Source organism: Chinchilla lanigera, unplaced genomic scaffold, assembly GCF_000276665.1.
Source record: "Chinchilla lanigera isolate Chin_1 unplaced genomic scaffold, ChiLan1.0 scaffold00035, whole genome shotgun sequence".
NCBI lineage: Eukaryota > Metazoa > Chordata > Mammalia > Rodentia > Chinchillidae > Chinchilla > Chinchilla lanigera.
The window spans coordinates 5013815-5026405 of record NW_004955436.1 but is presented as its reverse complement, the minus strand read 5'-3'; the positions used below and the strand labels follow the sequence as shown (position 1 = coordinate 5026405).

Genomic DNA, 12591 nt, shown 5'->3' with positions numbered 1-12591 from the left:
GCAAGCACTGACTCCAGCAATAACCTGGAATGTAAGTCGATTAATCACAGCCCTGTCAAGCAGAACTCTGTAGAGCTTGTTTATCAAAGTAGAATTTAAAGGAATAAAACAGGAAAGGGTGAAGAAACCGCTCAGAAGATTGCAAAGGTTTATTGGTTTTTCTCTAATTCTCTAAGATTAGATTTAAAACAGGTTTCCATTGCATTATAGAGAGATGAGAAAAGTTTACAAAACATTAAAAATATCCTGTTTAGAAGTATTTGGCATTAAATGAATTCCAAACTGCTCTTTAGCAGAAACAGACTTTCTGACTGGTCCTCTTGTTTGAAAGCTTATCTTTTTTTGCAGCTTCACCTGGAAAGAAGGAAGAGAAAGCAGTCAAGACAGTGGAGCAAGGTAAAAAAAAATGAAGGAGGTTGACATTATCTTCTTTAGAAAGACACCATCATGCGGAGCAAAGCCCTGGACTCAGACAGGCGGAAGATAATGCCCTTAAAACCTACCGCTCTATATCCCTGTCCTTGCCTGGATTTCTGAGGCAGGGACAGTGGGACGGGCCGTCGAGGTTTGTCTTTCTTTTGTAAATCAAAGGATGAGTGTAAATCAGAGTAGAAAAATTCCAAAGACTGATTGATGCTTCACAATGCCAGACACTGTTGGGGTGAGACAATTAACCAAGGCAACTGGTAGGGGTCTTTCTTTTGGATTTTTGGTTTCAACACATCCTCACTGATCATATTTTAAAAAAAAATTTTTTTAAACTGAATTCTATGTATGCCACAATTTAAATTACTTGCAAAATAGTATGTAAAAGTTAAGACTAGGGGAAAAAAGCAACAGCAAAAATAAGTTGGTTAAGCTCATATGATGACTTCAGCTGTTGGTTCTCTTTAATGATCTGAAATGTCAATGTTATAAATTACAATGCCATAAAATAGTTATGCATTTTATTTTAGTGCAACTATAACAAAATTAGGTTTAATTAGAGTGTTCCTGAGAAACATTGGTGCAGAAAACAGGCTAAGACTATTTAAAATGATGTTGTATCTTCTCTTGTAGTTTTAAGAGTGTGAATCATTTTAGATTTTGTTCCTCAGCCTTCTCCAGTTTATAGTATATTATTATATTTATCATTTTTTGAAATTAATTAAGTTTATTGGTAAAGTTTAGGTACACAGAGTTATCACATTCATCACAGAGAATTTGCACCTGTACATGATATAACTTGGTTCTTTTTTCCATTTCCCCATTTATCTTTTATTATAACAAAATCAGAACTGGTCATAATTATGTTCATGGAAATGTCAAAAAAAATCCCTCCTCTGAAACTTGAGATGCAGTTAGATTCCTAATATCCCAAAGATAGACTTTTTGAGATATATTTATGGGAAAACCACTCATTTCCTCACATTTTCTGATAAGTAAGGTAACGTTAAAGATTCTATTAAAAGATTATTTGAAGATTTAGTTTCTTGTGCTTTTCAAAATTAAATTGCCTTGGCAAGTTTTCTAATTTGTTTTAACTTCGGGGTATGACTTGAAATTATAGAATTCAATAGAATGTTTCTACCACCACCTTTTTGAAGAAAAATGTTTTAGTACCTGGAATATAAAGTAGGAGAATTGTATCAAGTTGTTTGCTTATGCAAGTATCTGGACCTAAATTTCTTCTTTAAAAATGAATATAATTGTATAAGACCTAGATATCTGACAAGTTATTATGTGGCTTACTAAAACATATTTATAAACAGTATGAAAATATTATAAATTACTAAACATGCTACACTCAGATAATTTTCCAGGGAAATCGATTTCAATACAGCTGAGAAAAATTACAAAACCACTTTGAATCCTCTGAGATTCATAGTTTTGCTCCCCTCCACTGGAAAGGTGTTGATTGCTTATGGAAGTCCTGGGTTACTTTTGACTCCAAAGCACATTAGTAGTAGTTTGACTCAAATCCAAAACACCCACACTCACAGTGATAGTATCTACAGATGACTGCTTTGAACACTGATTGTTTTATTGCTTCTTACCTGCATGTTAGTGTCAGTTTCATTAATGATGTTTTCTCCAGTGGACAAAGGACTGGAAACCATTCTTCAAGATGTGAACTTACTTGTTCAGATGGTTTTATAATTATTTTTAACTAACATTGTCTGTTACCTTATGAAAACTTAGGGTCTTAACTTGTATAAAAAAGTAGAACAGGATCTTTCAGTGGCTCTTTCCTTAGTGATTTAGTAAATCATTTCAGTTTTAAGTTTGTATGGCAGTGCCTTCACATTTTTCACATGCAAAAATAATAAGAAATAATGTATTGGGATTATTGTTTATTTTTGTGGTGGTACGTCTTTGACTCAGTGTTAATAAGACAATGAATAGATAAGAATTTAATAAAGCAGGGAGTTTGTGGCAATAAGTAGTAAATAACTATATTTTACTGATTTCCTCATAGGAGTCTAATATTTATTCATAAGATGATGCTTTAAATTTTTGTGTACTTTTCTTCTCATAGATTTTAGTTACCTTCATAAGTATATGTCACCTACAAATATTTCACAATGCATTGAAATACGGTTACAGTCATCCAAGATATGCTCTCATTCATTTACGCTTGAATTTTCTACTTTATAATGGAAAAGCCTTTATGATTTTTATTTCTTAATAGATTCCAAGTATACTTTGTGGTCTAAGTTTGTAATTTCAAGCTCTGGATGTAGTCTTGTTTAAATACGTACCATAGCAATATTAGCCAAGCTAAACTTTACTTCATGGGATATTCGCACTGTGAAAGGCAGAATCAATTTTATGTTTATATAATTTAACAAGCTGGAACCCATAACATGTAAGTTATTTACATAACATGTAAGAAGTTTATTTTAAATTATACAGAACCCCCCAAACTGTATTTTACCTCTAGTCGATGATGAATCAGGCTCTTTTTAATTATTTTCCTCATGAAGATCTAAAACTAATTAAAATACAGTTTTGACTATTACAAAACATTTGATAAATTATTACACTTTAAAGGCACTCATGCCTGTGCACACACATGAGTGAAAATACACAGCCGCCAACTGATTTTCCTTTTCAGGAGGCAGTTATCCAGAACTGTCAGGGCACTTCCCCCATGGTACACGGTTTCCACAGTAAATACAACTGTCCTCGTAGGAGCACCAAGGAGGCTAAAGACAGGAAGTTCACAAAATGCATGACATAGCAACTATTCATCTTCATGCATTTGTATATCTTGGAAAGGGGTAAATTTCGTTTCAATAATGCAGTGACTTTTTCTTGCAGCTTGCTTATGTGTTAATATTTAAGTTCTCATATTCAGTTATGTTTTTCCTACTTGGTACTCCTCCAAATCAGCCTGCTATGCTCAATTCTATTTCCTTGTCTTTCATATATTCTCTCTCTCTCTCTCTCTCTCTCTCTCTCTCTCTCTCTCTCTCTCTCTCTCTCTCTGTCTGTCTCTCTCTCTGTCTCTCTCTCTCTCTCTCTCTCTGACGAAAATATCTGATAAGTCTGGTTTGGTGCTAGCTGAGTGGAAGGCAAAGTGGCCACTCCACAGAAGCATTGTGAGGCATGGAAAACCAGTCAAAACCATAACCTTAAAATCTGAATTGTAGGTCTGGAGTCCATGACATCTCCTTTTTTAAAACTTTCTTCTTTTAAAATGACTTAAGTTCAACAGTGAAGAGGTGAGAAGAGTAGTTATAAATTAAGTCACTTATAGATCTTCTTTCTTTTTCTTTCTCTCATTAATCTTTGTGTGTGATATTCCTTGAGGCTTCCTTTAGCATTTTTTCTAAGAGCCTACAGGAGGGCCTGAACACAATAAGTGTTCGACAAATACTTGTAGCTTGAAAGTGAACACAGAGAACTTACTGAAGAAAAGAATACTAGGTAATGCAGATTTTAACACACCATGTAATGAAAATAATATTTTTATAACTCAAAACAAGACTTTCAACATTGAAAGTAGCAAACAATTTTAGACATTAAAATGTTAGAGGTTAAATTTTTCCTTTACCCCCTTAAAACTGGAATGAGTAGATAAAAATTAATAAATAAATATTCCACATTATGTCACTTTTTAAATGATATTTGTAATTGCCACTATTTAAATTATGTGATGAATGGTGGTATGGACAAAGATATTGAAAATTAAATTTTAGTAACTGCAACTATTATGCTGTGAAATTCTTCTAAAAACAAAATGAAAGGGAAAGTTAAATAATTAACTGCTAAGGGCAACACACGTCTCTAAGTGGAGAACACTTCAGCCTCAGCCTTAACTTTCCCATGTGTATGATTAAGGAGAGAAGTGAGTCTCTAACACTTTTTTCACAGATAAAAGAATTTGTATTTGGCAGAGTTTTTACACAGTATGTGTCTTACTTCATAATATAGAGGTTCCTTTTTTCTAAAGAGGAAGACTTCTCCAGGAAGACTTTAGATCCTAAGATTCAACTGCTAAGGAATATCACACTTTATTAGCATAAACACTTACTGATACTTCAGCATCTCAAAATTTATTTGAAAGGAGTATTTCAGAATATTTAGTTTTATTCACTTAGGAATGAAAAGTCACTTCAAAGTCCAGTTGAGTAGAAGCATGACAAATATTTTTTAAAGACTAAATAATATTTGATTGCCTATTAATCATCAAAAATAAATTTGAACACATTTGGAAATTATTATATTAAGAGTAAAATTGGAGAGTGTAGATTATATATGTATCAGAGTTCATTTCCTGTGGTAGGAGATTCAATCCTGCTAAGAAATGTTTCACAATTCATAAGCAAAGTAATTTAGGCTCAGATAAAGGTATTCACTTTGTCTTTGCCTTTGATGCTGTTCTGTAAACAATGGTATTCTAAATAATTGTAATAGGATTTTAAATTGCAGCAAGAACAGGTGACACACAAGTGCTTTGTATGTTTGTCACTGTCCTCATCCACCTAATTAGAGTTTTCTTTGTGCATGTGTCTTTTGAATCTGTGATGTGTAATTATTGAATAGTGAATTATTTATCCCATACTTTCAAATGAATGTTAATAATATCTAAGAGTAATTATTTTTCTGAAAGAGTATTTATTTCAGTAATAGTGTTTATGTCTCTTGATATGTCAAAATTATCAAAAAGAAACAATTAGCTATCTAGAAATCATTGGAGTAATGCTGCAGGTTTAGTTAACACAAACTGTATAAATCTTTTTCTCATTATGTGATGATAAAATGACCTATTTGCACATGTTAAGTCATGCTGTTGACCCTCAATAAATGTTAAATGATAATAACGATATCATTGATTCTTGTGAATTTCAAACTTTTTGAGAACAGTTTCTTTTATGATTGTTTAATATTTATTGAGCGCCCACAACAAGTTAGGCGCTGGTGAAGGGGCACAAAAGGGCCGTGGAGAGCAACAGAGGGAAAATGCTCTCCACTTGACCCCTGAAACTGAGTGGCATGCTTGCGTACGTATTTATAAATCTTTAAAGGAACCTTTGGCAAGTCACCACCACACTTGTTCACATCACACGGTGCACTTCTTAATCTTCTTTAATAATTTTAGAGTGATTCATTCACACAATTGTTTTACCTCACCCAAGGTAACATCCTTTGTATTCTTCTTTTCTCACATTCCCCACCCGCTGCCATCCTTTAAATCAGCAGACAGTTCTAAATTCTGCTTATCTCAAGAGAGCAACACTTACTCAAAGGAAGTTTGTATCGGTGCCCTAGTTTCCACAATGCATTCCATTATTCCCTGTGCCATTTCATTCCCGGGATTCCAGCATTTACCGTAGGCTTCCCGTTCACCACGGAAGAGGATTTCAGCCAGGAAAGTGGGCTACCTGTGTCAGTGATGTTGGTGATATTTGGAGGTCATGCTACAAGTTATTCATCAATGCTATGCTTTCGTCCAGAGTTTAAAGATTCTTTATTGTTAGCGATCCAGCCTCTCCAGTAAGCTAACATGCAGTATCCTGATCACCCCTGTTTTATTCATGATGCGTTACAGGCACATATAGGTGACATGGAGAGATTATTGTAACAGTCAAATATCAGTTTTCATTCAAATATTCTGCCTTTCAAATTACCATAAAAATGAACTATCTGTTGTTCAGTGTGGCCTATCTGCCCGTATTTTCTCCTTTTTTAAATTGGAAATTTGGGGAGTTTTGTGGAGAAACACACTTAAAATAGAAGATTAACTCAGAAACACCCTCCTGCCCGTCCTCAGCATTCAACATGGGAAGCACCACTGTTCCCTCTGGAAACCTCAGCGGCAGTAGGGTCAGAAGAACTGTTAAGTAGAGTGGCTAAGCCAGGTATGTTAGGGCGCTTCCAGGACAGACCACACACTTGGGAACGATGGGGCCCTCCTACTTCGACTTCGTTTAACACCCTCCATGATTGACCATTGTAATGGAAAGGTTGTCAATAATCTTGGATTCTAAAAGCAGCACATTTTTACATCAGATATGTGCCTTTGTTTTACTCTCACAGAATCCTAAACCACTGTCTTGATTTAACTGAACTGTAAATGTGAAGAGAGTTATCTTGTAACAATAATCCAGTTCCCATGTCTTTTGGCAATCCTTTTATAATTTAAAGGAACTTTAAAGCAATAAGAAGTATATAGTCTTAATCATTATCTACATCTTAATATTAGGTTGATGTTTCTTTTAAATATCTTCAAATCTGCATTGGGCTATTTTCTTTCTGGTCATAAGGAAAACTTTTCTCATAAATCCTAATTTTTTTCTCATATAGAATTTGTATCACTCACTCCAGGATTCAGAATATGAAAACAATCTGTGTGCACTCAATATAAATACTTGAACACAAAAATTTTGTCCTGAAGAAAGATCAACTTTCCTTGTTCCTTTGACATTCTAGACCACATTGTAGGAAAAGACTATATAAATCCACCGCAGTGTTTACCGTTGAGCACAGCAAGAAAACACCCCCATAAGAATGAAGAATATTATCCAGCTACTACTTATGTTTTATGTAACATTGAAAAAATTACTTACAATCAATTGCTGTCACATCCTAGAACAAGTTAATGGTGCATAAGTACCTTACTCTGGAAATGAAATACAAAACACAAATCTGAGATCTTCATCCCTATTAAAAATGCGTTGCTACTGTCTTCTCATTGTAAATTCAGGAGATCATATGAATTTTTATCAACATTCTACAGAGGTGCACTTGCACCTTATTTTTTTTGTTACTCTGTTTATATATTGATAATAGAAAGTAACTGAAAAAAGCAATCCTTGAAACATCAAACTCCAATTCAGATCTTCTTTTTGAAATTTGTGATAGCATAAAAATGCCTGTGGGCATTTTTAGGTTACATTTGAATTTCAAAATGTAGACCTCAAATATTAGTTTTAAAATGTCCTTGTTTTTATGGCTTGCAACACTTGATTTTTATTTAACATGAGTTTTATAGAAAATAAGAAAGAAACCAGCCAAACAACCCATGGAATATACCTGAATTCTCATTAATATCCCTGATGATAAAATTCATGGTGAAATTTCTTAAGTTGATGTTATCAAATTTGATTTTCTGTCTTCAAGGAAGAAATAATTGGGAAAAGCCAATGATGACCTTAAATATTGTCCCACTTGAACAAAATAGTACAGAACTAACTCAAAATAAACCTCGAGCCTTAGGCCAACCCTTCCAGCAACCTGTTGTGTAACAGCGGGCTAGGCATTTGTCTTGTCCAGCCTTCTTTTATAAGCCAATATTATGATAGTAGTTAATCCTTAAATGACCAGGAATTAATATTATAATAGTCTCTTGTTTAGAAAAACTGTTTTCCATGACTGAGACATTTCAAATTTGCCCTGAACCCTGAATAGATTCTGCCCTCTGATTGCAAGTAAATCTATGTTGAAATACAAGTAGGAAATCAGATTCAGATACCAAAATGAAAATATTTAAAAATATTACAGATATCTTCCAAACAGAAGTATTTGAAGTATCTATGGGCATTTTCAGGTTACATTTGAATTTCAAAATGCAGACCTCAAGAACAAAGCATGCTATTAGATGTCAAAGAAAATAACACGGAATTTTCTAAACAGGAATTTAAGCATGAGAATCAGCATTAGTGGCAGACAGGGTATAGATATTACACTCATGATACAAAAATTCAACTGTGAAAGTGCAACACAAGCCATCTCTGTACCAAGGAGAATGTGGACCGTACAACCTCTGAGGCTCTCAGGTTATTTTTGCAAGCAGCAGCAATGACTTCCTACATACTGTCAGCTCTGCAGCGTACAGCGTGTCACTTCAGCTACACTGACACAATAGCTATAAAATTATTTCGATTCTACATCTTTAAAAACTCCCTGTTAATAAGATATAAGGTTAAATTCCTTAGTAGGAGACTGCAGGGCCCTTTGCCACCCAGCTTCCCTGTGACTCCAGCCTAGGCTCCATGTTCGGCCCCCATGATTCGGTGACAAGGACGTCCACCTTTCACCATTTCCTCTCTGTCTTCCTATGTCTGGGATGCTTTTCTTTCTTCCTTTGCCAAACTCTCTATCAGTTTCAGAACCCATCACAAAAGCCAAGTTTTCTTCTGACTTTAGTCTCTCAGGCTGCGTTTGTTGATCCTTCTGCCGTGGGCAGAGTGTCTGTGTATGTGACTACAAGTTCTCTTTGTATATTGGCTGTGCTGATATTTTAGACTCTCCTGATTTAAAAAAAAAAAAATCCTCACTCCAAGCAGCACTTCAAACTTTGTGATGGGATGTACATGTAAGGGAAGGTGACATCTGAGACTCTGGGAAAGAGTTTGGTTGGATGAAAAAAACCAGTGGCATTTAAGGCTGTATTCGACTGCTCTGTGCCCAACGGAGACTGAACTTCATGCAAACATCCTTGCTTTCAAGCTCCCAGTGAAAAAGAAAAGAATGGGATAGACAGTTACTGAGCATGTCTAGCTTGTGTTTTAACACAGAGATGTGATTTTCCTTCAAATTACTGTGTTTCCCAGGGAAGGGACTTGCACGGCCAGGTATATTGCCACATCGGTAAACATGTCACGAAGAGAACTTCTGGTTTGTTGAAAGGGCACGGGCTTTGTACCACTCCAACGAAACTTTTCCTATGAGTCTCAGATGTCAGTCTTCTTTACAACAAGTTTAAAAGGAGTAGAGAGTCTTTAAACATTCCATGCAAATCTAAAATATGAGCATACCAAAGCCAGCAACATATAAAAATAATTATACTCTGTCAAACGTGATTTATTGCACTTATGCAGGGCTGTCCCAACATTTAAATCACTGAATGTGATCTGTTATATCAAAAGCCTGGCGAAGAAAAACTTACAGTCATTTCAATAGACGGAGAAAGAGCTTTGGACAAAATCCAACACTCATTCATGGTAAAACAACAACAACAAACAAAACAAAACAAAAACCTCTCAGCAAAGGGTAAATACAGAGGAATTACTTCAAACCAAGAGTGTCTATTAGAAAACTAAATTTCACATCCTTAATAGTGAAAAGTTAAAAGCTCTCCTGCTAAGATCATAAACAAGGAAAAATTTACTTTTTTCCCACACGTACTTAAACTCACACAGGAAGTCTTAGCTAATGCAGTAACACAAGGAAAACAGAGAGGAAAACATGAAAATGTCTTTGTATAAAGGTGACCTGTCTGCCTATGTGGAAAACCCCACAAAATCGACAAAAACCTCCTGGCACTAGTCAGAAAATATAGCTAATTTTCAAAAATCACTTACTTTCTACTATAGCAGCCATGAAAAATGAGAAGGAATACAATTTCAAACACAATACCATTAACATTAACACAAAAGTGGAAATACTGAGTTATACAAATGAATCAAATAAAATACATGCAATCTGTATAAGGAAATCTATAAAACTCTTATGAAATAAATATAAGAATTAAATAAATCCAAGATAGTGTACATTTATGGACAGGAAGACCCAGTATTGCTAAAATACCAGTTCTTCCCAGATGGCTTTAACACTATCCCTTCAAAAATCCTGGAAGGGGGCTGGGGATTTAGCTCAGCGGCAAAAGCGCCTGCCTGGCAAGTGCAAGGTCGTGAGTTCGGTTCCCGGTACAGGAGAAAAACCAAAATTAAAAAAATAAAAAAATAAAAAAAAATCCTGGAAGTCAGCTTGTGGATACTGATAAAAAAAGTTCAAGGCTTGTACGGAGAGGGAGGAGACCCAGCACACCCACCACACCATCGAAAGAGAAGAACAAATTTGGGGAGATAACTTTACAAGACTTCACCACCTACTATAAAAGTTCAGCAATCAAGACAGAATGGTACTGATGAAAACATGGACAAAAACAATGGGAAATAATACTGAGCCTAAAAACAGACCTATGAAAATTTAGTGAACTGGTGTTTCACAGAGAAACAAAAGCAATTCACTGTGGAAAGTCCTTTTTAAAAAATAGTAGTGGAAACGTCGTGAGTTCGGTTCCCGGTACCGGAGAAAAACCAAAAAAAAAAAAAAAAAAAAAAAATAGTAGTGGAACAACCTAGTATCTGTAAGGCAAGAGAGTAATCTAGTTGCAGACTTTAATATATGTCCCCAAAATTGACAGAGTAGATCATATATATAAATGTAAGGCATAGAATTCCTAGAATATATCACAAGAGAAAAATCTACATTTGGGGAGGACTTTTAATTTGTAACTCTGAAAATGTGATCTGTGAAAGGAAAACAATAGGCAAATTGGACTTCATTAAAATTAAAAACTAATGTGCAAGATATTGTCACGGGAATTTGAACACAAGCCTGCCTGGTAAAGGACTAGAATCCAGAATATACACAGAATACTTACATTCAACAGAGAAAGCAAGCCTACCATCAGCGAAAGAAAATTAAATATCACTGCGTGCGGAGTGGGACGGCTCGAATCGAAAACACTGGCAACAAATGCTGGGGAGGGTGTAAAACAACAGGGACTTCCATTTGTCACTGACGGGAAGCCAGTTTAAAAGACAAACAGTTTCTCAACAGGGAAGAAAACATCCCTACCATGGGATATAACACTCACACTCCTTGATATTGTCTCAAATAAGTAGAAACTATCTGTCCACATGAGACACTACACCACAAATAAAGTTGCACAGCAACTTTATTCTTATCTGGTATAGCTGCAAAGATGTCTTTCAATGGATGAAGTGATACATCAGTTCTGATACATCAGTATAATGGGATTGTTACAGTGTTAAATGCTCACGAGTTATCAAGCCATGAACAACATAGTTCTAAGTGAAATAGATCACTCTGAAAATCCTACATATATAAATATGTACATATATACACATATATTTATATACATACACACATTTATATACATATTATTTATAAATTACAAATTATGTAATTTCAACTAAAAGACGATCTGGAAAAAATATTGAGAAATTTAAAAGTTTATTGGTTACTAAATTTGGGGAAAAGAGAAGGATGAAGGGGTGAGTCACAGAGAGTTTTGAGGACAGTGAGACTCTTCTGTATGATGTGTGCATTAGACAAAACCCATAAAATGTTCACAAGTAAGAGTGAACCCGAGTGTAAACTATGGCTTTGGTTGGAATAATATTCAATCCTAGTCTGAGAATTTTAACAAAGGCACTTCTCACAGGAGGGAAGTTGATGGTGGGGAAAGCCGTGTGGGGGAGAAGGGTGTGATACTTGGGGCTGCTCTAATGAAGTACAATATTTGGTGTGGCCCAGAAATCACAGAAGTTCATTTCTAACAGCTGCTGGGGCTGGAAGTCCAAACTCAGGCTGCCAGTGTGGTTAGCATCTGCTGAGAAGCCCATTTGGAGCTGCACGTGAGGGTCCTTTTGTATCTCCATAAGCAGAAGGAGGGCAAGTGGAATCTCTGCGGTGTTTTCACTCTAAGGGCATTAATTCCACCCATGCGTTACAGTGAAGGTCCAATTACCACGCCAAGACCCCACCTTTGACACAGACAGGGGCATGAGGATTTCAGTGGAAAAATTTTTTGAAACATAAACATTTGTTCCACAATAGAGAGAGTTTGTAGGAAGTTGGCACTTGATGTTCAGTGTCACAGGAAGTATAAATCTCCTCTAAAAATGAAAATATATTTCAACAGTGAACAGAAATCTCAAAGAATTCATCCACTATTTGCATTTCAAAATATTATACTTTGATGCTCCATATTATAAATAGAAGAATAAATAAAAAGGCCTAATTATCACTATTATGTTAATAATTTATAAATTAACACTTCTATTCAATTATAGCCATTCAAATGTTCAATTTTCATTCTCTTATATACTTTTGAGCATTTATATTATGATGAGATGACTTCTGAGATCCCACATAAATGTGATGTGGAAGAGGATCTCAAATTATAAAATGAAGTACAAAAGATGTTCAACGGAAAAGATTACTATAAAAATAAAGAACGGCAGAGTGTGGGGGCACAAGCCCATAATCCTAGCTCAGAGGGAGGCTGACACAAGAGAATCACAAACTTGAGCCCAGCCTGGGAAACTTTGGGAGATCTTATCTCCAAAC

The 12591-nt window shown here is 35.2% G+C and overlaps 1 protein-coding gene across 1 annotated transcript in view; it reads left to right on the top strand.

Annotated features, from left to right (window-relative positions):
- Positions 1 to 12591, top strand: part of Trdn (triadin) — a 302783-nt gene that overhangs the window by 240322 nt on the left and 49870 nt on the right. The window contains exon 20 of the mRNA XM_005389153.2: positions 349 to 396. Within this exon, the coding sequence (XP_005389210.2) occupies positions 349 to 396 (48 nt within the window). The remainder of the gene's footprint in view (positions 1 to 348; positions 397 to 12591) is intronic.